Source organism: Manis javanica, chromosome 8, assembly GCF_040802235.1.
Source record: "Manis javanica isolate MJ-LG chromosome 8, MJ_LKY, whole genome shotgun sequence".
NCBI classification, from domain to species: Eukaryota; Metazoa; Chordata; class Mammalia; order Pholidota; family Manidae; genus Manis; species Manis javanica.
This window is the reverse complement of record NC_133163.1, coordinates 13,198,939-13,225,510: the sequence shown is the minus strand read 5'-3', so window position 1 is coordinate 13,225,510 and position 26,572 is coordinate 13,198,939. Positions and strand designations below refer to the sequence as shown.

General features: G+C 42.8%; 1 protein-coding gene across 9 annotated transcripts in view; it reads right to left on the bottom strand.

Moving 5' to 3' along the window:
• TTC7B (tetratricopeptide repeat domain 7B) overlaps positions 1–26,572 on the bottom strand; it is a 227,149-nt gene that overhangs the window by 78,317 nt on the left and 122,260 nt on the right. For all 9 annotated transcript variants that reach the window (XM_073241981.1, XM_036991605.2, XM_073241983.1 and 6 more), the window contains 6 exons: positions 21,204–21,287; positions 20,115–20,219; positions 18,195–18,312; positions 16,070–16,127; positions 10,504–10,576; positions 7,756–7,916 (listed from right to left, as the gene is read on the bottom strand). In XM_073241981.1, the coding sequence (XP_073098082.1) occupies positions 7,756–7,916; positions 10,504–10,576; positions 16,070–16,127; positions 18,195–18,312; positions 20,115–20,219; positions 21,204–21,287 (599 nt within the window). The remainder of the gene's footprint in view (positions 1–7,755; positions 7,917–10,503; positions 10,577–16,069; positions 16,128–18,194; positions 18,313–20,114; positions 20,220–21,203; positions 21,288–26,572) is intronic.

The window sequence follows — 26,572 nt, the reverse complement described above, 5'->3', positions numbered from 1 at the left end:
ATTGTAAGGCTTGCTGAATAAGAATAAAAAATTTTAGTTATGCTAAAGTTATATGCCTCAATAAGTATGATACTGTGTGATACATTTTCCAAAGACAAACTGTCAGTAATAAACTGTTAGTTCTCATCCCAATATTTTATCTGAAAATGAATTTCTGATGGCAGAAACACAAAGTGTGTAAGGGTTTGATCAAAGCCCTGGCTAACAGATTGCCACACTGTCTCTAGGAGAGAGAATTTTCCAAAATCACCTGACACCTAATTCTACCTTTTTGGGCCAATGAGGAAAATTACTACGTAGAATATATTAGTCATTTAGGAAATTCTTGCAAAGTTCTACTTCAAAAGAAGAAAGATGGAGTATAGTAGATAAGCCAAGTACAGTAGTGAGTTTATCAGAATTTATGAACACTCCTCAATATAAAAATACGTACTTTCTTAAATTTTATTTTGGGAAAAACAATGCATTAGACATTTAATACATAATCAGCAAATATTAATTTTTCATCCCTTTGTTTATATATTTAATAGTTAAAGGGTTAAAGGGTTCCTCCAGTAGAGGAGGAACAAAAAAAGACAAGACACCTTTAGAAATGGCAGATATTAATCCAACCATGTCATTGACTATATTAAATGTAAATGGACCAAACACTTGAGACAAAAGGCAGAAATTATCAGACTAAATCAAAAAGCAAGATCCAACTATCTCATATGTATTATTGTATATCATTTCTAAAAATTATACAATACCAGTTCAGTTTTTAAAAGTCTGGTGAATCCCATGCAGTTTCCAAACTTAGCTGTTTCATACATAGTGAAATGTAAATCATCAGCTACAATGACAATTAAAAACAGCCAGAGAGGAAAGACAGATGGCATTAAAATGAACTAAAATTAAACAATTGAGTTCTCAACAACTACAAAAGGAGCAAGATCACTTGTGTTGTGAAAAAATGTGAGCCTAGAATTATAGGTTGAAAAATCTCTTTTGAGAGTAAAGCCAAATGTATTTTTAGACACAGACGAGAAAGTTTTCTAGCAACAGACCCTCACTAAAAATTTCTAGGATAATCAGTAAGCCTCAACAACCAAAACAGAATGTTTCTTTTCCAAATTAGTAAAGGAAAACTATGTGATAAAAACATAATTAATCTAAAAGAAGGCAAGAAAGGAGAGGATAAGATATGAAAAAAGGGCAGCACAAATAGCACAAATGATGTGGGAGACACTCACGCAAATCTATCAGTATTTACAATAAGTGGAAATGAACTAAATGTTCCAGATAAGACTGTCAGCCTGAATTAAAAAATTGGCTATATATAATGGGCAAAAGAGTACATCTAAAACATAAGGATGTAAAAAGTTCAAAGTACAAGAATGGAGAAAGATATTCTAAGCACACACAGTGTAAATAAATGTATGTGTATATGTACACATATGTAGATATATGTTGTGGATGTGTGTGTATAAACACATCAAATAGACTCTAAGGCAAAATGAATTAGGTGAATTAGGTGACTTATTATATAATGACAAAGGGTTGCATTTACCAGGAAGACATAGCAATTCTAAATATATGTGCACTTTATAGCACAGCTTTGAACTATATAAAGCAAAAATTGCTATAAAAAAATTGCTATAACTAGGTGGTGAAATAGGAGTATCTCCCAGCCTAGTGGTAGATTTCAACATATCTCTGCTCAATAATTGATACATAAATAAACAAAAACATCAGTAAGATTAAAGATCAGAATAGCATAATAGCTTAATCTATTAAAATTATACATAAATTATATAAATCTAATAAAATATATAAAAATTTACCCACAAAATGCAGAAAACATTCCTTTCAAGGATGCATGGAATTACTTACAAGAAGTAGCCACATGCTGGACCATAAAACAAGCCTCAATAAATTTTAAATTTATATAGTTTATAGTTTCTGAACACAATTCAATGAAATTATAAAAAGTCCCTAACAAAAGTTGAAAAAAAAATCCCATATATTTGATAATTATAAAATATTGTTCTAAAATAACTAATGAGTCAAAAAAGAATAATGGAGATTTAAAAACATTGAGACTAAACAATAACAAAAAATTTACATATTGAAATTGTGTTTTATAGCTAAGGCAATACTTAGTGGGAAAGTTTTAGTCTTATGTTCCTATGTTAGAAAAACATGAAAAACAAAAATGAATGAACTAAACATCCAACTGGAAAGATGAAGAAGGAAAGCCTCGTAAAACAAAACAGACCTCAAAGAAAATAGAAAAAAAGAAAATGATAGAAATAAGAACAGAAATTCATGAAAGGGAAAGTAAACATATAGTTTAAACATATACCTGGTTCTTTGAAAAGGTCAATGTAACAGACAAATTTCTGGCAAGACTGTTTAAGAAAAAAAGGAAGGCACATAAAACAGTATTAGGGATGAAAAAGCCTTAACCACAGAAGCTGTATGACAATAAATAGATAATTTAAAACATTATGAACAATTTTGGCCAATAAAATTAATGTTTAAATGAAATGGACAAATCCTTAAAATACACATATTATATATTACAGCTTATGTGTTATACACAGCTTAAAAAAATAAGAAGTAGAAAACCTGAATATCCTATAATCATTTTTGAAAAGCATCCGAAGTCTTTGCATAGAAAAAAGCCCAGCTCTAATCTTTCATGGTACCTGCACAGTGTTTGCACATAGTAGTCACTCAGTGTTTGTATATTTAAGCTTTTCATGTCATTAAAATTCAAAAAAAGAAAAAATACCAGCTCTAGATGGTTTTACAGGCAAATTTTATCAAAACTTACTGTTCTAGGAACAATCCAATCTTATACAAATAATTCCAAAATACACAAAATGAACTGCTCCAACTAATTTTATGAGGCTGGCCTAACCTTGATGCCAAAATCTGACAAGAATATGATGAGAAAGGAAAATTACAAGCTGTTTCACACATGAACTTAAATGTAAATATTCCTTAACAAATAAGAAAAGTTGAATCCATAAAAAAGCTAATATGTCATGATCACATTGGGCTTATTCCATGAATGCAAGGTTAATTTAACATGAAAAATTATCAATTAATATGACATTCACAGATTAAAGGAGTAAAATCATATAATCATCTCAATAAATACAGAAAAAGCATTTGATAAAATGAAATATCAATTTATGATAAAAAAAATATTAGCAAACCAGAAAGAAGGAAATTTCCTTAACCTCTTAAATAGTATCTATAAACAAACCTGCAACAAACATACTTCTTAATAATTAAAAATTGAAAGAATTTTATTCAACTGTACAGAAGGTCCTAACTAGTATACTAAGGCAATTTTAAAGAGTTGAAGGATTAGAGAAAAAACATGATTTTTAATTATTTCAGATAAAAATCATTGTCTATATAGAAATTCCAAACTAATCTGCATATAAATTGTCAGAATTAATAAGAGTTTAACTGGCTGTTTCAGCAAAAAGAATGTACAAAAAAAATCAGCTGCCTTTGTATACACAAGCAATAAATAGACAGTAAATTTGATTTAAAAAATACTGCAAACATACACCATACACAAAAGCATGGAAATATTTTCGGGTAACCAGGAATAAATGTAGCAAAAAACTGGGCAAAATATTTATGAAAAAATTATAAAATTTCATTAGGAAGAATTTTTTAAAGGCCTAAATAATTAGAGATACAATGGCTGTGAATTAGAACACCTACTGTCATAAATATATAATTTTCCTCAAACAGAGCTATTAGATTAAACATATACCAACAGGCATTTTTGGTGGAACTTGACAAAATAATTCAAGAATTTATATGAAAGCTCAAAGGCCTGAGAAAAGCCATGACACTCCTAAAGAGCAAGATACAGGGATGGACCTGCCTCACATACAACGAAGGTGTGACACTGAAGAGACAGAGGTCCTCACATGGAGATGGGCACACGGACCAACGGGACCAAAAAGAAAGCTCAGACACGGGTGCCCCCCCGCCCCATCCCCAATGATTTAGATTTGATTTAAGACAAAAGTGGCACCATGGGTGACAGGAAGAGGACGCTTTTCAGTACAAGATGCTGGGACAACTGGGAATCTATACAGGAAAAAATTACACTGGATCCCTCATGTAATACATACACAAAACAATGGATTCTGGATGGACCCTTAGATTGAAGTGTGACGGGGAATGGGAGAACTCTTAGAAGGTAACGTAAGAGACTATCTATGTGCTCGTGGAGCAGGGAAAGGTTTCTTAAACTAGACACAAGAAATTCTATCCAGAAAGGAAATTATTGACAAATTCAACTATTTTAAAAATAAGAAGTTTGGTTCACCGGAAGCAAATACAAGGCACAAATTGGGAGAATTTTTTTTGCCGTACATATTACCAACAAAAGGAGTTGTAGCCATAATATATAAAGAAATATTACAAACTAGTGTGAAAAAGTCAACCCAATTAGGAAAGAAGAAAGATATCTACATGTGCTTAAGAAAAGAGAAAAGCTATGTAACCAATAAAGAAATAAAAAGGTGTTCAATCTCATTAATAATGAAGGGCATCTAACTTAAAATTCACAATGTGATGCCATTAGCTAGCAACCATATGGCCAAAATAAGTCTGATTCAGATTGTTGTGTATGGAGTCACATGGGCTCCTGGGCATTGCTGGTGGGTGTGTAAACTGGCACAACTTCCTTGGAAAACTGTTTGGAATTATTTGGAAAAATTTGAAGATGGACATATTCTATGACCGAATGATTTCACTCATAGGTCATACCTAGAGAAATGCTTGCACATGTGCCCACGAGACCTGTGTGAGAATATTTATAGCAGCATTGTTCATGATAGCCCCCAAGTGAAAACAACATATATCCATTTATAGTAGACTGGAAAAATATGTACATCTTGACACATTTATATAATAAAATACTATTTATCAGTGTAAATAAATATATTGCTGCTCTGTGCATAAGGATGAACCTTAGGAACATAATGCCAGGCAACAAAACCAATTAATATAAGGATATATTTGATACAATTCCATTAAAAATATTTTTAATATGCAAAACTAGAAATTTTTATTGTTTAGGAGTACAAATATGTATGGTATGGAAACACAAAAGAATGCTCAACATTCAGGATGGTAATTAACCTGAGAGGTGAGAGGTAAGGAGACAGGATAAAGAGGCACACAGAATAATTCATGAGAATATTAATGTTTGCTTTTTTAAACTAAGAAATGGGTATATATATGTTAGCTTTATTATTAAATATATTTAATACTCTTTTGATCATACTATTTAATAAAAATTTTAAAAGATCCTAAAATACCATATTTAAAAACACATTTGTAGTAGTAATAATAATAATAGCATGAATGCCTACCAATCATTGAGTGAGCACCATGCACATGTGCCCTACGGATCAGCTAAGGCAGCTGAACGTCCTTAGGGGGGCAGCTGGCCTCTTCAGTATTGCCCATCCTTACTGTCACCATGGAATTGTTGAAGTTGTTAAGTACCTTGAATAAGCTTAACAGGGACAAAAAAATCTGTAATTCTCTGCACCAGACTAAGAGCTAAATCAGTTCTCTGTTCAACAGTTTAACTGTTCAGCAAGTGAACAAGCCAGACTCTAACATGGGAGGCGTTTTCACCTCCGTCTCGCAGATACTGACCAAACATGACCATGTACTCAGGCCTTGGTAGGTGTGGCTGGCTGGACACAAGAAACCTGAGGCATTCCCAGGCTTCCAAGAGCCTACAGTTCTGGAGACAAGCTTGTCACAAACAAACAGATAATGCAACCCAGCAGCCGGGAAACGTGCCCACGTAATCCTGTTTAGGTTGGTGTTGAAATGTTTCACCCAGGTTGGGAAGAAACCATTGGATCCACAGACTACATCTGGCCCCAACTTTTTATAAAGTATTCTTAGGAAGAAATTGCCCATCATAAAGGAAGAAATACAAATATTTCAAAAGCAAACAAGTCATTGGCTGCTCTCAGACCTGCTGCCATATGCTTTGCTTTTTTGAGCTTACAGCTTAACATTAAAATAACAGGCTCGCATTCCTCAAATATCTCTACTGCTGTTCCTTACTTACACTACTTGAAAAGGCTGTCAGCTGCTGTCACTGAGAGGCATTGCCATATTAGCCACGCTCCTTATTGCTTACTGTGTGGTGTGGCTATTTAGTTTAATAAGCCCCTCTGGGATGACACCTGAGGCCATCTACCAGTAGCCACATGCTGGAGTCTAAGTCTAATGAGGGTGTTGGGGGGTAGGAGGCAGGGAATGTCACTTTATAAATACTGATGAGAGAGACTGGATTCAATTGCATCGGGTTGTACTTTACTGATGGGTAAAGAACTGAGTTTTGTTTTGTTTTAAGTGCTTTCACCACTTTAACGTTCCACGGGATAACCAGCTTTGGATAAAATCTAGAAGAAATATACTTGGTGTGCAAAAGAGCAAGTTTGAGATCTGCAGCAAAGCTCTTTAGTTCTCTCCGGTTAAGTAGCAGAACCTACAGAAGAAATTTCTAGTCAGACATTTTCTAGATTATAATGAGAATTTTCTCGATGGGGGAAGATAAGTGCCCTTTTCACTGGAAGACAAAGAAATGTTTGTAATGAAAATGTGTGAACCAATTTTCCAGGAAGAGCAACTGAACCGAACTGATTAAAAATATAGCAAGGTGAGGAGGCAGAGAAATAGAGCGATCCAGACCCACTTAGAATTAGTGACTGCACTTGTTTCTGAAAGTGAAGAGAGCCACCCAGGCCAGCAGAGACATTCCTTCCCCTCTTCCCCTGCCCCAAGCCGCCCCAGCCCCATCACCGACCCTGTGGCTTAGACAGCTAGAACCTGCCAGCACACAGGAGTGTTTACTGTTTCTGGTCTCTGTGTACTGGTTACTAAGCTACGCCACTGAGGATAAAATGGGCACTGAGTAGCCCAAAAGACGATGAATGTCCTTTTCAACACTGACTAACCAACAGGCCTGGATTCAGGAATTCGGAGGAAGGATGTAAAGATAAGTAGATAATTCCAGCATATGGTAGTTTCTAATGACAATTCTTAGATTAGTACAAATACTGATGGATTGATGTAGGAATTCCATTTCCTACAGAATAAAGCCAAGGCACAAAGAGGTCAGCACCTTGATCAAAGTTGCCTCAAATATAATAATTACCTGGAACTAGTGGAAGTTCCTGGAAACACAGCACAAACAAGCTATAAAGCTATGTTGCCCAAATTTCAGTCATTGGAGTTTGTTCAAATAGCTTGTGCCATATCCACGTATATCTGTATTAGTATTTACTTAATATTTTTCTTTAAATTGACTCTACCCATTTAAAGAATTCTTTATCTCCCTGTGAGCAGTAAGTCATATGAAATCATACTTTGATATGCAGTTCTATTTCTTCTAATGCACATTTAAAAAGGTGTAACTAGTAAGATAAAAATGTTCATCCACAATTCATCTAAAATCATCTTGTGTGCTCCAAAGGTACACTCTGGGAAAGAAATGGATAAAGTATTTTAACTTAATAAGCTTGACCTAACAGACTACATTTGTTTGTCAATATCATGGAAACACAAGAGTAAAGGGAATTTTGTACTATTTATGCCCAGGATGTCCGTGATGGACTTAAATTAGACAGAGTGGAGAGAAGAAAAGGGAAACAAGTCAATTTAACACTTTTAGAGGAAGGGAAAAAAAAACCCTGGGTCACTTACATAAAATTTTCTGGATACTCGCTCAGGGCCATGTCGATGATGTTCAGAGCATCGTGGTGATGCTTTTGTGCCGACAGCAAGAGGGCGAGGAGGTGCAGGGAGTGGGCATCGTCACCTTGAAGCTGGAGAGCTTGGCGGACGTACCCCAGAGCCTCTGGTATCTGGTTTAAGACAAACCAAAAAGACTTTTCACACACACACACACACACACACACACACACACACACACACACACACACACACACACAAGTAGCCACCACTGTGATATCTGATTCCCTGTAAATACCCAGACTTGTTTCGCCTTGTGCCACATTCAGATATTCAGATTTAAGCCACCTTTACGATAGCCCCGTGTGACATTAACCACCAACAGGAGAGCAAGTGCCGTCTTCAGGTGACAGTACAACCAATGAAGGAGACACAAGAGTCCTGTTTTCCTGTGTAACTGCCCAGACCAAATCTTTGATTGCTCCCTAAATAAATAATTTCTCTTCTTCCACAAAATTGATCTACTTCTGATTACACCCAAGGTAATTCCACTGTAAATGGAGATGCGTACAAAATGCGTCCCTTAGATGTCAAGGAAGTATGCAAACAAACAAACCCCCCAACAGCTTTCCAAACTACCACCCAAAATAACTGCAACCAAGAAACAAATTGCAATGCCACACACCAAACAGATGTATCTAAACTCAAGTAGGACCAGATACAACTGTAACCTTCAAAAATGCAACAGCTGTTCAAGTCTTTCTTCAAAATCATCCAAGCACAGGGTGGATAAAATGCATGCATAGTGGATATTTGAACACCCAAAATTCCATGCAGGTTTAACAGTAACTAGGGAGGAATGAGAACTTGAGGCTGGATTTTGAAATTGAGCTTGTGACTGAAGCCTTCTTACACAACCAGCTCTGGGACTCCTCCCTGACCCCCCCACCCCCAACCTCAGTCCCTAGGCTGGACCTCTTCACAGCTCTCCCCCTTCTTCCCAAACCCGCAGCAACCTCACCCCTTAGGAGGAAGCCACAACTTCCATCTTTCCCAAACCTGTCTGTTTTCCTTTCTGAAACTCCACTTTGGATGGATTTAGGTTATAAATGCTGGTGACAGAGGCTTTCTGCTTTTGAGCCACAGAATCACGGCTGTCATAGCTGGAAGGGAGATCATGGCCACCCCTTCATTTACAGGGAGGAGCTGGTCCACAAGTGAAATGGCTTGAGCACTGTCACCTGGCTATTGAGTGGCTCTCAATCTGACTCCTCAGCCGTCCTCTCCTCCCGCTCAAATGGCACTGGCTCCAAGACGAAGAGGGCCTCAACCCCCAGCCCTGCTCAGTAGGGAGACACTTCTACAGAGGTCCAGCCTGGTCACACTGTGTGTCCACAAAGGCTGATGCCACACTCACAAGGTTCCATCCACTCATCCACTCCTCTGGCTGACAGCCTTCTGGGTGCACAGTGCTCAGCCAGCTGTTAGGCAGAGGCTCAAGAGGAAAGTATACTCATGGGGTCAATCTGCAGGACGCAGTGCCATCAGGGACCAACTCATACAGGGCTCAAACTGATGTCTTTCAGGGCTGGCTGACTTGAAGGGATTCGAAGTTGGTCCTTCATTCAACGAGTATTACTGAGTGCCTCACACATGTCAGATAGTGTTCCAGATGCCAGGGTGAAGCAATGATGACAAACATGGGCTCCTGCTTCCTGGCACCTAAAGTCTAGTGAGAAAGACAGATACTCAACAAAAGAGCTGAGCCGGAGGAAGGCAAGGTGCAGGCTGCGGCAGGGAGGAGGCTTCATGGAGAAGGTGAGAAGAAGTTCCTGGTGGAGGGGAGGTGTGGGTCCAGATGTGGGTCATCAGCCCCGAGCTGCAGCAGCAGCCGCTCTCGATCCATCCAGTTGTGAGCCACACCGTGCCAAGTAGGAGGACCTTTCCAGGGGGTTATCTTGGTTTCCTCCGTCGCTAGGTCACCAGTGGGAGCCACTTCTCAACACTGTTCCCAGGCCTCCGGGAAGGCAGGGGCATGCCTACCGCCCAGGCCTGCCAGGAGAATGGCATGTCTGAGGAACTGACCCTTGGTTCACCCTCCAGTCAGCACTCAGGAATGTGCTGGGGTCACCCCCAGTGTCTTGCACCTGGTGGGCAGGCAGGCCTGTGGCCAGAGTCTCTGGACAGCTGGGAAGGGATGGGAGGGTCTGAGAATGGCACGGCAGCTTCCAGAAGAGGTGAAGGCCAGCAGAGCTTGCCCTTCCAGCAAGGAGAATACTGGGGAGTCTCCTCTTTTGAGGAGCCACTGTGTGTAATTGTTCATTTTTCTACATATTGTGAAGGAACTGGTGTCTTCTGTCTACGCCTGCTGCCATCTTCCTGTCAATCACAGATTCCCTATGACAACCAGACCCCACCTGGGCTCTTAGCAAGGACAGAGGCTCTTTGATGAATCCTGGGTTCAGGGTATAGATCATGTGCTGCATCCCATGTTGCCCTCTGACCCCAGCTTGGGCCCTCCAGATTTGTGGATTTGATCCCTAAAAGCAGAGCCTGGCACACCTGCGTCTTCACAGAAGCTGCTCAACTGACCAAAACACCAGATCTTCACCATGAGGACTCAGCATCCTCTGAGAAGGGACCCTGGCTCCAGGTCAGCCCCAGGGGGACACAGACCAGCTGCTACCTCCCACTAGATGCTGATGGAGCCTCATCAAGATAGGGTGTACACTGTGCTCAGGGGACATTCGAGGAACTGACCTGTCTGGAGATGGCAAGCTGCAGAGCCAGGTAGAAAGCTGCTTGGTGATCTGTAGGGGACAGGCTGTGGGCCCTGAAAAAGCATTCACGGCTGTTAGTACACATGCGAAGCCATCCTCACCTTCCCTCTCCACCAGTGTTCACATGTGATTTTTACACAAGCTACATGTTTAACTGTTAAATGTTTCATTTCAGCTCTTCATTGTCCATTAACGGATGTTCCACATTCTTTCTCCTACCACCGCATGTAGGTGGGCCACAGAAGCACGTTTCTGTGTGTTGTCTGGAATAACAGCCACTGACCCTCAGCTTTGAGGAGGAACCTGGAGGTAAAGGATCCGCAGGCCCTGAGGTCTGACCCTCCCAGCAGATGCCTCCCTTGGCCGAGCAGAACCGTCAAAGTGTCATGTGGGGACACGCTGAGGCCATGACTGTACTTAGCAAGGTGGCAGCTGCCTTGGTTAAGTTTTGGCTTGGCCTTAATACTACATCATCTAAATTTATGGATTTCAGAGAGACCACACGGCAATCAAAGATCCAGCTTTGCTTGTAAAATGAGGTTTTGGTTTTTGGAAGAAAAGAAGGATGCTCCGCCTTGAAGCTTCTGCTAAGCTCCACGCAACTTATAATTCAGTCCATGTACCTGTGACGTCTAAGACTCTGGGGCCAGACCCCTAGACTTGGTTTTATTAACTGGCCTTTGACACCAGATGGCAGAAGCCCGCAGTGGCCTACTATTTGACTGCACACACAGTCATTCTTGCTTTTACATGGAAGTCAACTGTATTTCACCACGAACACCTCAAAATGTCACCACATACAAGACATAATTCTGTGTTTAACAGTCTGGGGTGGGAAGAGGGGAAAAAAACCTACTTTTACTTTCTTTAAAAGGCACTATGGAACAGACTAATTGCCAACGGTGGGACTCAGATAGGAAGCAAACATTCATGTTGTTCTGTAAGTAAAGGAGGATTTTCTACCGGCAGAAAACAAATTCAAGCCAGGTCATTATGGCTTTCGGTGGCAGACATGTCACAGATGGCTTTGGACAGTAATAAGGCCTTTACTGGAACTGCCTGTCTGCTGTGGAGAAAAAGGCTAAAAAGTCTTATAGGTGTTTGCCATCCAGAAAATTTGCTAAGTCTAACAATCTGGGGTGGCATTTGACAAACAGGGGGATTCATGTGCAGGACAAGCAGGGAGAATATGTGTCCTGTTATATTTATCTTAAGAGCAAACTCCCATTCCTGGAGAATCTGCACTAGTGACCTAGTGACCTTGCTAGGCTGAGCGTGTGCCTATGTTGTCCCTTTATAAATGTCTTATTTCCACCCCAGGCCTACTCAGTATTCTCCAGTTTTTATTATTTCACAAGTACTGGTTTTGCATGAATTTGTACATCAAAGAATTTTCCTCTTGGGTGTTCATAAAAAGTGAGATTGGGATGTCATGGTTTCTGTCTCTCCTAATTATTCATGAAAAATGAATACAACATTAATTATGAAGAGACTTTGAATTACTTAGCATTATTTATTTCCTCTGCTCTTTTTCCACAATTAATAAAGCCAAGTTTCCACAGCCTCAAGAAGAATCCCTCAGAGCTATAATTTTCTCAGCCCAGTCAGGATTTTTACAAATGAAGTTAAATCATGGTTGCCTCTCCCAACACCAACCAAGTGACAAGCTGTCAATGGTCTTGGTGAATTCAGGGAGCGGGTAAGGATAGGTCTGTCCAAAGCCCCGCCCTGGTCTCATCAATGATGACTTAGCCACAGCACCTTGAAAGAAACGAACCAGAAGTGCTAGAAATCTTATCGTTTCTGGGGTGCATTAGAACAACATGTGAAGAACTAACAACTTGGCTAATAATGGACCTCTAACTATAACTGCCAAATTTCTAATGAGGCACAACTTAAATATATACATTAAAAAAAACGGTATTTTGATAATTTGGCTAATGAGTTAAACTGAACACTTTAGACTATTAAAGAAAAAAAGGAAATAAGGAGAATGCCCCCAAAATAAGAAAAAGTGCATGGTGTTGGTCTCATGGCCACTCCAGAGAACCTGCTTCAGCTGTGCAGAACAACTTCGGCAGCTAGGCTTCCTGGAACACAACCACTTCGGCACATGCTCCCAGAAAACGTCAAGCAACGCCTGCAACCGGAAGGACACCAGTGCTCCTGAAAACGGCAAGCCTGCTGGACTCTGCGCTTGAATTTAAAGCATCCCCATAAACACCATTCCTGTACGGTGAGCACCTGGTGGGGCTGCTTAGGGAGACCCAGAGACCTAAAAATGTCACCGTGAGAACATTCATAAGGTCTTCCCTTGTAAAGAACCTCCATATCCATTGATTCAATTTCTCTTCCATAAAGACAAAAGAACTGTTTTACTGGCCCACTGATGCTGCCCATCCATCCCTCCATCCACCCACCCACCCATCTATCTATCCACTCATCCACGCATCCATTCGCATTGTGCAGTACCTACTATGATGCCAGGCCTTGCGCTGGCCTGCAGATGAGTAACACAAGTACCTCTCCTTGAGGAGTTCCTCTGCCCCCCACAGAGGGGGACACCCCAAGTGATCACTACAGTGCAATGGGAGCAGTGCCCTGAGAGAGGCAGGCCGGGTTGCTATAGAAAACATGGGCTGGGCCTCCAAGACCACCTGGCTACAACTCAGAATGCCTGAAGGTCCACCCCAGTGCCCTCCTAGACTCTAGTTCCAACATCCTCTAGAGCTGAATCAAGAATATAGAGAAGGCTGATCAATTCTGGCCCTGGTCCACAAGGCACATAATTTGTTAACCATAATAACTACATTTTATGAAGCATCTACTATTACGCATCTTGTCCAAGAACATCTAGCAGAAGAGGTGAAGCCAGAGGTGAAATCCTGAGGCCTGGTCTTTCCACCATATCACCTGCTGCCTCGGTGAGCCAGTTTGCCTTGAAGTCCCCTTAGGTACTGACTGCAGTCCTGATTGCATGGGATTTGTATATTATTAAGTCAAAAAAAAAGAAGTACCACCCTGGTTAAATCTATTACTCAGGATTATGCCATTAGCTATATCCACAGGATAACCAGCTTGCCCTGGTTTGCTCAGGATTTCCTGGGTTTAGTGCTGAAAGCACCATATTCTGGGAAACTGCTCATTCCTGACAAACTGAGCTGGCCAGTCGTTCCACACACACAAAACATACCATATTCAAACCTGACCTCAAGCAAGAGGAAAAGTAGGCGATACTGTGTGCCCTATACCACACTGTGTGACACCATGCCACCTCTTCCTTGGGGGCAGCCCAGATCTCTGTCTGCTGTGCGTCTTGTCACTGAAACATGCTCTCAACTGTGTTCAGGCCTGCTTTTCTCTGTAGCATTTGAGAGTCCACAGAAGCAGCCACTAGATCAATTCAGCATCTTCAGAAAGCTCTGCGAATAATACTATGCTTTTCTTCACTAAACTTTTATTCAGGGCAAATGAATTGGCTCAGCTGTGTGGGCTGAGCTTATGAGGGTACAAATAGCCAAGGGTCTCGATACTAAGATGCAGTCATGCAACTGAAGCCTTCAAAAATTGCCTTTCTGATCATTTTAGAGAACAAAAGTTTCTGAATTCTGACTCGTCATACTTAAGAGTTAATTTTCACTACTATGTATTTTAAAGGTCCCTACAATTCTGAGTAATTTTCACATATTCTTATCTGCAACCCCATCCCTTTTTGAATTAAACTGTTTTCTTTTTAAACAAAAATTGCCCAACTGTAGTATAAACAGAATTGTAGGGAGCTTTAAAATACATAGTAGAAAAAGTACTTTTCATCCAAGTGGTTTTAAAGATCCATTTTACATTTAAGAAATAATACAAATCATTCTTGTTTAATTAAAATCTTTCCCTTATAGATTTTTGTTAAGTCTATGATGCACTAGAATAGTCCTAGTTAATGTGCACTTGAAACAAAATAATTTTATTCCTTTGAAAAATATTCCTTATTTTACACAAATACTAGTTGGGCTTAACCTTCCCCAGTATAATAACATAAGCTAGTAGGATGTTATTATCTTTATTCCCATAGGAACTAATATTTAAAAAAATATCTTTGAATTAGAACCTAAGAAAAAAGGAACAAAAAGAATTTCAGGCCAATGGATAGCTGTTATATAATGGGGAGTTATGAATTCTGGCAGCTCAAGGCGGACCACCACCACAGCTGTTTTTAGAGAGCCAGTAAGATGTGCTGCTTTAAGAAAAGTAAAACAGATGTAATGACCACTTTCTTAGGCATCCATGTGTGGGTTTTACAAAGTAGGACTGGAGAATTTAAAACTCCAAATCATTTGAAATGGAAATGCTTTCCACACTCCGTGCCGGGGAACATGAACAAAAGCTCAGCACAGAGACTCCGCGACTGTTTGCAGCTGTCACTTGGTACTTTTTGTCATCAGCCAGTCTGGGACTGGCAGAGTCAAGCCACCAGCAAGCCTGCCATGAAAAGGGAGAAATGAGATGAGGGCACTTCGGACTAAGCAAAACCAAGGAACACCGATTTCACGGAGAAAGGGGCCCGGACGCACCGACAAAGCTGTAGGCAGCCCGAGGTCTAAGGATGAAACCAAGCAAAGCCTCGTAGCTATTGAGGGGGGCCTTGGGAAATTTCAGAGACATAACTAAGTTTCTGATACAGTTCAAAAAAAATCATCGTGACTCAAATATAGTTGAGGTGACAGGATCAATACTAATTCAAGATGTGACATCAGGGTGCCATACTTTGAGGCAGTGATTCATTTCAGTGAGTTATTAGACCTGCAAGAAGAACACAATTAGGGCAGAGTGGTCCAGTAAGCACAAGAAGCTGGGGGGAGTCAGGAGACCCTGATTCTATCGGGAACTTAACAGCTATCTGACTTGAGCAACTCGTTCCACTCCCGCACCCCAGACCCTGCCTGCGGTCCACAGGCCCCTGGTCCTGCCTACCTCATCGGTGTGGGGGCGGAGTGAGGGAAATAAGCGCTGTGGCACGCTAGCACTCCCTGGCTCTCCTAATGTCACAGAAGGCAGACGGATGGAGGCGAGCACAAGGTACTGCGGAGAATGGCGGGGGCCTGGGACTTCCTGGCCCGATCGTCTCAGCATAGCATTTCAGAGACTGCTCTAAAATCTGCCCTCTTCATTTCTTTATGTAAATAGTGGCAGCTTGACATGTTACAAAAAAAAAAAACTAGGATAGAATGATCCCTTTTCTAGATGATAACAAATATCTTTAATAAAAGGAATCATATCTCTAGACATACAAAGTATCTACCTTCTTAGAGCTGATATCACTTTATTAGGAATGAGTAAGATGTGCCCAAATGGATCAACAGATTAAGAATGCAGATCTCCACGGTGACAGGGCACACAGCAAGTTCTGACACTGTAGGTTCGGTGTTTGAGACGAAAGGCTCCCAGAGGTAAAACACTGTTTACATAATCTTTATAAATATCTCTTCTTTTTATACTTATCATACTTTGGTGTCAGTATGCACAGCCGAGTGAAAAGATGAACTCCCACTCACCTCTGAAATGCAAGAAGCGCCTTTCTCTGTAGGACCTCCTGCATCCCTCGCAAAGAAGCTAAGAAAAGGGTTCAATTAGTCAGTGGCAGGGGAGATCAGGGAGTTTCTGACAAATAGAAAGCTCATCACAAAAACTATACATTCAACTGGATTAAGAGCAGCAAATTCTGGGTATGAGCCCAGTCCTGTCCGGGCACCATAGAAGACGGGAGATGAAGTCCTGGCAAACCCAACACCCGTGCACTCGTTGGACATAACTGTGAACATGCCGAGGACAGAGTAAGTTGGCTGGTCACCCTGGCATCCCTGCACCTAGAGGGCTGTTTTCAAAAGACTGGCTGGGAACTCCGGGGAAGCACATATGTTTTCTCTAGCACAGGCATGTAACTCCCGGGTGAAGATGGGCTCTACTGGGAGGGTATAGAAGAGATTCAAGCACCAAGGGTGTTAGATTAGACGGCCCTCAGCGTCCCTTCCAGCACTGAGAAGCTACAAATCTGGGCCAAGGGCACTAATGTCATGAAAGGCCAGCTTCATTGACACTTGACAATGGCCAGGATCTTTAACACCCTGGTGTGAACACAAGGGGCGGACCAGGCACGCCCAGCACCAATGCTATGCTGGATCAGCTGAGAAGTGGGAAGCCATCTTGCTGTGAGCCACCACTACCCCTGTCTGGAATATGAGAGAAATGGCTCCCTTGGGGTCTGTCATAGGAACTAAAAGGGGCTTTTTACTGGGGCAGGATAAAAAGTTCTACAGCAACTTGTCTGTGGTTGGAAGGGAAGGAGGTCCTTATTAACAGATCCACGAGGGCACATGCCATCCTGACATCACACTGAGACTGGTGGAAGGCTGCCCCAGGGGTACAGACAAGGCTAACTTAGAACAACAGTGACTGAGCTGCAGGGCCCCTCAGAGGTGATCCACCAGAACTGGGAAGGCAAGATGGTGCCCACAGGGTCGAGTGACTCCCCCGAAGTTACGGGGCTAATTAGGGGCAGTCTGAACGAACACTCTATATGGACAAATATGTGACACTGAATTTACACTTCACTGAGAGTTCACTATAGCTAAAGCAGTGTGTGGGTACTGCCAATGTATCATATGTGTATGAAAAACTAGCAAAAATATCCATTATTGCAAATCAACTGATATGCAAAACTTTTCCAGGGTCTTTGATATTTTAAGAAAGATAAAAGAAAGATTTGGTGTAATTTGTAAAATAAACTATAACAAAACTATAAAGAAAGAAATAGAGAGTGGGCATTATAAAAGTTAGGGTACTATTTTCTTAGGGTACTTATTTACATAGAGCCAAGGGGGTCTATGATCAGGAGGGGGCATAGGAGCCCCCAGGGAGGCTGGCACAGTTCTACCTCCTCAGTAGAGTGGTGATTACAAGGATATCTGCCTTATTCTAATTCATTAAATTACATATTCAGTTTTGGATTTTTCTTTATATTCATGTTATACTTAAAATCTTAAAGAAATAATAGAGTTCAGAAAAATAATTATCAATTTATATTTTCTGTAAACATATATTTTAACTTCATTAAGTATACAAAACATAATTTTAAAAAATTTCTTTAATAGCCAAAAGCCTGTCCACCAAAACCCTAAGTACATCCCAAACATGTAGTGTCACTGTGTGGGTATTCGGTATTTGGTGAGCTACTGCACTGCTGGGGTACCTATCTGTGAATTACAATGCAAACGGAGAAGGCGTAGGTCTTGACCAATCAAGGGAAGCATCCTGGGAGAGGCTGAACCCTTCTACATTCCTGTACCTAAGATCCAACATCCCTTCACAGGAGAACAGCGGAGCCAAGTGCTGGGGAAGAGGCAGGCCGGGTTGGGTGGATCACCTCTCAACGGTCTGCGTACCTGGCACCTCACAGCCAATGCCCTGCACCTGCCAGGTGGGCGCCCTGTGCACTTGCGAGGAGTGCCAGGAGCCCTGGGAAGGTGGCCTCCGTCCCTTCCCTCCCATTCTCCAGCGGGTCCTAGCAAAGAGCACAGCACAGCAGAACGACCCAGGGCATATACCCCACTGAGCCAGAGGGGGCCTTGGGAGCCCTGAGGGGCAGACCTAGGCAGCTCCCGTGGGCGGGGCCTCTCTCACCGTCGGTGGCCTGCAGACTGTATGTGAGCCCCAGAGCTAAGTAGCCTTTGGCCTTGAACTCCGACGTTTTCTCGCCTGCGTCAACAACAGTTTTGGCAAACTTCTCGGCCTCTTCCAACTGAAAAACCAGACAAGTTAAAAACAATAACAACCTGCAGAATTTCTAATATGAATTCCCACAAGCATCTGCTGCCAAAAACAGATTTCTGATGAGTCACTGTGAAAATAACTCCCAAATCTTGCAGTTTCACTCGGGTGGTTCTGTTTTTATTTGAGCCTCTCTAACGGTCCTCGGGGTGCCTCTTTTCTTGAAAGGTCCTCCCCCTTGCCTTTTTTCTTGAAAGTTTCCCTTGTTGTTTTTTTCTTTTCCAAAGTCACTTCCAAACTTTGTGGAGTTCTATCTTTTTGATCTTTTTTTTTCTCACTGATTGGTTTTATTAGGTTGCGGTAGGTATTAGAAGTTGAATTTTACATACATATGCAAATAATAGAGTTTATGAAATGTTTTGTGTTTAGGGCTTTCCTTTTTTTAAATGACATAAAGAATCCATCTAGACTTGGATTCTCCCACAAGCTCTTAAAAATTTCAAGACTCCATCTATTTATTTTACGACACACAGGACATGGAACTGGCACTGGTGGAGTCCAGTGACAAAATGTGCACCTGTGAACTACACCCACAACGAGACCTTTTGCACAATTCATCAGAGGCAAAAATAATAAGATTTGTTCCTTCAAATATGGCAAATGTTGATATTACTGAAGCTGGGTGATAGTACATGGAGTTCACTGTACTCTTTACTGTTGTGGTATTTGGAAATTTTAATAATAAAAATGTAATAAAGCATATACAGAAAAGATTTGTTACTCTCATTTTTAAAAAAAACCCATCTGGTTTACTTGAGGCATTAGAGGTACACGTTAGAGTCACGAACAATGCCATAGCTGGGAGGAACATGGCGCTGCTGGAAACGGGTGTTTTCAGAAATGAAGGGTGTGGGCCACTCCTCCGCCCACTCCTGGAGCCCGGCTGCACTGGCCCCTTGCTTGTGGCACCAAATTGTGGAAACCTGCACGGACCACACAACGCCTTCACAGCTGCGTGTTTTAGGTGACAGCCTGCTCTTTCAAAAGGCCTTTTTCCTTTCACGTTTGCCCAAGTAAAATTTAACAAAAGTAGAGCACTTTCTTCACAAGATACACTTTTGTCCTGCCGGATGAGAAGAAGTGGGACAAGCAAGCAGCAAGGACCACAGCAGGAAAACCTTAGCAAGGCGCACAGGCTTTTAGAGCAAAATCTTCTCACTGCTCTCGGTGCAAAGTTAAAGAAAAGAAATTAAAACTCCATCACACATGGCAATTATTGATACCTCTATCTCAGCAATTAGTCTGAGTTTTCTATTTTCTACTCAAGTGGTGTAGTTTTGAAGTACCAGAGCTTGAAACCAGACTGTTCCCACATTCAGATTTGCACAAGAATATTTCACAAGGAAAGCCCGTATGAAGGAAAAGGAATGAAGAACGTTCGGTTACACTTGAGCTGAGGTGGAGGGGCACTCTTGGCTTGCTAGGAAAGTTCAGCTCTGCTAAAAGTGACTCATTCAGTGATATGCACCTTCTCACGCCTGTGTCGCTTGCATACAGCAAGATGTATCTGAGTAGGAATTCCACTTCAATCCTCATTTCCTTTTGGAACCACATTCCCATGAAAAGAACCTGGAGTATCCTGGAAGCATATGGATTCCCCTTAGCCCTTGGTTCAGTCAGGCCCGAGAAGGCCAGTGGCCCAGGCCAGGGGTCTGGGGCTCTGAACAGCTTTGCTTCTTTGTAGCTGAAGAATTACTACTGTTTTCTTTCAGTGCTTTAGAATGAACAAGGTTGGTGGCCCTGCACACGAGGGGGGGCCCCAGCCCTACTCACCCAGTGAAGGGAGCCCATGCACAGCTTCGCAGCAAGGAGAGGGATGGTCGCATCATCAGGCCTCAGGCGGATACACTCCTTCAGCACCTTCACAGCGCGGGCAGACTTGGCAAAAGGAGATCATTTCAGTGGAAGTGAAAATTTTGACAGAACCAAACACTAAAGCTTTCTCAGAGGGGTTTCCGGTTAAGATGTCCACTTAGTGAGGTTTTCTAACTTGGGTCCAACCAAGCAGGGGCCCGGGCATGGCCATGACCAGAGCTTGGGTTCTCGAGTGATGGGAATAAACTGGTTAAAACAAGTGGAAGTGCCTCCCTGGAATCCCCTTAATTTTGTTCCTTACTTGTGTAGCCATTATAAAGACAGTGGAGACTTATGTTAGTATGAAAAATAAGCTATTCAATTTAAAGCATATCCTCCTCAATTTCTGTTCCCATTCAGCCCAAATAATTTTATAGCTCAGATTTAACAGTTCACTAAATGGCAGATTCTGAAATGGCCCAAATTACCGAGAATAACAATGGCTACTACCTTTACTGAGTATGTGTCGTGTGGGGTGGTGTTTTGCACCTTGTGAGTATCATCTCATTTACCTGATAACAGGTCTATGATGTAGGTACTATGATAATCCATTTTCTGAAGAGCAAAGTAAGTGACCTGCCCTGGGTCTCACAGCCATGAGGGGCAGCCCCAGGCCTCAACTCCAGCAGCTGGACTTCACAAACCATGCTTTCAACCAATATCAGGCACAGCCTAATATAATATATTGCTAAAGAGAACTATAGGATTTTCCCCCAACCCCTAGAATAGGTTTATACTCTCAGATGAGTGAAAGGGTGAGTGGAAAGAACTAGGCTGAGTGTAAGCCACTTCACATGACAGTTACAATGGCTAGAAAAAGGCAAATATTTCAGAATTCTTCTCAGTGTGGTGTCCATGTTGGCCCCCAAATAATTAGATTGTTCATTTACAAATGACCACAGGACAGTTTAAATGGTTTAGACTGCTACAAGATATTAAATCACCCCCTTGGACTTAGAAGACACTAACCACTGACATAGACATTGCATATGACAAAGGTTTACTCACTTTGCCAGCCGCCATGAGAGACAGAGCGAACTGGTACCAGAGGTGGAACTCCTCAAAGGCAAACTTCATGGCTCTTTCCAAGCACTGGATTGGAAAGAAGAACATAGGCAGACATCTGAGAACTGGTTCACAACCGGACAAGGGTGAGTTTGTGTCTGTGCACATTAAGTCCTCCAAAGTCTGCTTCCCTTGAATACTTCAAGCATAACCCTCCAGCAAACGTCTCCCAAACACACAGGACGCCCTGGGCCAGAAGCCAGGACAATCCACAGTGGACTAAAACACAACTCTTGATTTCAAGTAGCTTCTCATCTAGTACAAGGAAAGAGGTAGGTACCAAACAACTCAAGTGTACAGCCCGAATTGACAAGTGTGGGAAACAAAGCCCAGTGGGAAAGTGACCACAGGGTTCAGAAACGGCATTCTGGGAGAATGGTATTTGAGCTGGGCCTTGATTGATGAGAAGGCAAAACTAACAGCTAGGATTTGGAAATGGCGCTGTGCAGGAAGCAGGGAGGGGGTACGGCCAAAGATGCGGCTGCACAACAGCGTCTGCTTTGACTTTTGATGGGAGCAATCCAGTATAAACCAGCCTGGGGCATAGGGGCAGGGATGGGGAGAACCAGGCTGGAAGGCAGCCACAGGCTGGGGACATGGCAGCTCCTGTTCAAAGTCCTTCCATCTCCCTCCTCTACCGCAGCTTTGGTTGTCCCTCTTCTGTGCTCCTAAAGTTCATAGCTATATGTTCACATGTGTTCACACGGTTGTCGGCACCCTTCCAGCCCAGCCCTGCCTGGTACCACTGTGAGAGACTGTCAAGGGAAGAGACCCTGACTTGTGTGTCTCCTGGTGTCTGTCTATGTGGGTCACCTACAAACGGACTTCACTCTCGGTCAATGAGGAGCCTCTGGTTTCTGCAGAATGATGTGATCACATCAGAGTTGTAAGGAAGATCATGGGCGAGGGTGGTGCAAGACCAGAATGGAGACAGACTAGGAGGAAGAAGGTGGACAGAATGGTCCCAGGACCTCAAACTAAGAAAGGAGTCTGACGGAGAGTGACCAAGGACAGGCCACCCCAGGAAGTTGAGGTTGGGGTGGCTGGTGGGGTGGAGGCACTGAAGAAGACCACCAAAGTCTGTCTCTGACCTGTATTCCTGGGAGCAAACCTATGGCAGTGTAGGCCCCTGTGCATGTGTGTGTGTTTATGAGAGAGAGAGGTTTTTTAGAATAAAAGGAGAAAGGGGAGGAGAGGTGTTTATTGATGAGTTTTTGGAACATGGTGTGTCTGAGGTGTCATGGGGTCGTTTACTGGAGATGGAGACAATCTGGGGCCTCAAGAGAAAGTCTAACAGAAGACATATAAGAAACTGAGCGGAAGGAAATTGAAGAACACATAAATCAATGGGAACATATCCTCTGCTCGTGGATTAGAAAACTTAATTATCGTTAAGATGTCAATATACTACTCAAAGTGATGTACCAAGCCAATGCAATCCCTATCAGAATCAACCGCATCTTTTGCACAAACAGAAAAACCCATCCTAAAATTCATAAGGAATCTCAAGGGACTCTAAATTGCCAAAATAATCTTAAAAAGGAACAGAGGTGGAGGACTCACACTTCCTGATTTCAGAGTTTACTACAAAGCTATAATGATCAAAACAACATGGTACTGGCCTAAGGACAGACTCCAAAGACTTGAAAGCAGAGATTCATATATCTGTACACTCAGGTTCACCAGCACTGTTACCCACAACAACTAAAATGTGGACATGAGCCAAGTGTCCACCTATATGAGGGATAAACAAAATGGGGTATACATACACAATGGGGTATCACTCAGCATTAAAAAGGAAGGCAATTCTGACACAGGCTACAGCACTGGATGAACCTGAAGACATGCTGAGTGAAAAAATAAAGATCACTGGATTCCACTTACGTGAGGTACTTGGAGTAGTCAAAATCACAGAGATGAGACAGAAAGTAGAGAGGGGGTTGTCAGGAGGTGGGGAGAGCGGAGAATGGGAGTCAGTGTGTGGGCACAGAGTTTCAGTTTTATAAGATGAAAAGAGTTCTGGAGATGGATAGTGGTGATGGCTGTGCAACTGTATTGATGTATTTAATACCACTGTACTGTATGCTTAAAAATGGTTAAGATAGTAAATTTTGTCATGCACATTTTATCATGATAAAAAAGCTGGGAAGAAAGCCATTCATGTGAGAAGAGTTGAGGTAACTGAAAGAGATCAGATCACCTCAGGAGAGTATTCAGAGAGACAGCAGAGGACAGAACCTTGGAAAACATATCGATTTAAGGAGAAGGGACGGAAAAAAGAGCAGGAAAGGAAGCTGAGGGCGCCTGGGGCGTGGGTACAGTGGAACGTGGTGACATAGGCAGGGCTTCAGGAGGAGGAACCACAGGGCCAGAGCAACGGAGGCCACTGGGGGCCGCACTCTGTGAGGGCAGCTGGGGGCTGTGCTGGAGGAGGCGCCAGGCCGTGGGGCCCGATGAGTAGAGAAAAGGTGAAGATGAGCAGGGCAGCAAGGGCACGTGGATCCTAGGCCTGCGGGAAGAAGAAGGCTGTGTGTCTTGTACTCCTCCTGTTACGGAGGCAACTTGGAGGGACAGGCTGAGGAACTCAGAGAAGAAACTGAGGCGATGACCTAGGGCCCAGAAGAGCGGAGAGCCAGGTCCCTGGACAAGCAGGCCCTGGTGTAAGGCCTTCTCTCAAGGGGGCAGGTTCCTCAAGATGAAGAGGAGGGGCCCTCAGGCCAACCAGTTTTCTCTGTGAAGATGGAATGAGGTGGTTGCTCAGAGAAAAGGAAAAGAATGGAACCAGGAGTTTTTAAAGAGAACAGAAAAGCTTTAAACAAGAGCAAAGACTTTACCCTGAGGGGACAGAATGTTCCCATGAGGGGGCCTTCTAAGACTGCAGTGTGGTGCCCGTGGCACGTCTCTAGCCACGCTCTGTGGCCAACCAGGAGCAGAGGACAGTGACAGCCAGAATCTTTGGAAGGACTGGATGGACGAGGAGGGGGAGCAGGGGGGCTGGGGGGCTGAGACCAAGGTCCCACAGGGAGGGTGACACACTGGAGGAACAGTAAAGGAGAAGCAAGGTGGTGGGAGAGCAGAGAAAAGAACTGTGGCACCTCGGTGGTATTTACAGAGATGGTCACAGTTAATGTTAACACACTTACTGGTCAATGTTAGCTGGCTTGCTGTGAAGATCTGCCTTCACAGAAACATACTGGAGAGTGAAGTAACGAGCAGTTACTGAGCACTGACTGTGTGCCTAGGGATGGTAGAGGGTGGGTATCTGCAGATGCCGAGTAAGACGAACACCTGGCCCCTCATCTTGCTCACAATGGCACGCTGATTAGCTTAAATCTTGGGAGTGGACCTAACTCCATCCTGGACGATGCCGTGCTGGTGGGTGAGGCTCCAAGATGGCTCCTCAGGGGGCATACACTTTGCCCTCTGCCCTGGCCCTTCCATTTGCCTGGGACACAGACTCAGTGCTAGAGGTCAGGCTGCCGAGAATTGAGACGCATGAGGACAAAAGCCACTGTCCAGGATACCTGAGCAGAAAGAGAAGCAGCACCGGGCCCCAGAGGCCACCAGGAAGTGGAAGCTGCCTGGGATGCAGCCCCTCACCAGACTTCTTGCTGCAGGGCAAAAAAAATAAACCCATATTTGGTTAAGTCACTGTAAGCTGGTTTTGTAAATTACACCTGGATACACCTCTCACTAACACAGACCCTGAAGGAGGAGCTGGGGTCTGAACCTGACAGAACCCTCTTAACTGCTCTGCTCTACTGATGGGCAACAAGAAGCCATTACTTTACCTTTAAGAAGCGCAGTACAAAGAGAAACGAAAGCAGCTTTAAGCATAAAAAGATGAAGTAGGCAAGACAGGATGGTGGGGGAAGACCTGATCCAGGTGTGGGGTGGCATGGGCTGGGAATAAGCGGGGGAGGACAGGGCTTAGGGAGAGAACACCAGGCAATGAAAAGCCAACAGTCTTAGAAACCGATTTAGGGAGGGGGCTGCGGGTGACGAAGGAGGAGGAAGCTAGAATGATAATCATATTGGCTGGAATCAGGCAAAGGAGCCAGTATGTGGAAAGAAGGGGGAGATGATCGAAAGTGAGGTTTGTTCGAAACAGCTCTACTCAACTCATTCACTGAGATATAACCACTAAGTACTTAAATATATACACAGAAACATTTAAATGTTTAAATGCTTGTTCCTTCTTTTGCTTGGAGGAATGATAAATATCCACTGTTTTTCCTGATAAACAAAAGGAGCTCAGCAGCTGAAACAGCCTGCTCTGCATCAAAAAGCTAGACGCTATAAATAAGTGTGCATCCTTATTCTCTTGAGTGCCAAAGGCTAACAGACTCATTATACTCTGTGAAAAGCACTTACTGGAAGCCTAATTGGTATAGAGCTCTGTTCCAGGTGCTATAGGAAAATACCAGCCCTCCTAAACAGTAGACTCAGAGAATCTCGGGGCTGCGACAGAACCGGGGGAGCATCCAGCTGGAGTCCCAAAAGGAGAGGACCTTTGTCGCTTTGGCTGCCTACCACCTCAAAACTCTTCTGATTTCTCCTTTCAGCAGTTGGGGACGGGGGACACCCCAGACAGAAAAGAGGCAGTAGGAGTGCATCACATGACCCAAGCCCCGCCAGCCTGTGCATAGGGACTAGTGAGGTGGTGGAGGGGCCGCGGAAGGTCGTCCCCAGGGGCCAGGCCTGAGGGCCGCGGTAGCAGGGCTGGTGGAAGCCCTCCGGAGTGAACTGTGTCCTCCCAAACTGGGTCAGAGGTTTTGTCCCCTTAATTTTTGCTCATGTACATTCTTCAGCCTTGTGTGGAACCTGTGAGCAGGACACACCGATAAATGCCTTTTCTACTTGCATTAACTGGACAGGTTCTGCTACCTACAACCACAGCCCTGAAGCCATACCCAAATAGATACTTCAACCCCTACCTCCTGGCCCCCAACAAGTAGTTGTACTATTTCTGCCTGAGAACCTTCCAGCATAGATAATTCACAACCTGAACAGGAGCTGGAAATAAAGAAGCTATGTACCACCACAGATTGAACAGGGCAGGCCAATTAGCCTCTCCATACACAGAGTCCTCACTGTAAAATGGGAAATACAGTAGTAATTAATATAGAGAGTTGCCAGGAGGATTAAATTAATGAATACAGATAAGCAACAAGAACAGTACCTCATAAACAGACTAGTAAGGACTAAATAAAGGTTCACTATTTCCTTTTTTAAAAAAACTTAACATTCTTATATTAAGAAAGAAAATTCTGTAATATCTGTTACTTTACCCAAATTCAATACATAAAAAT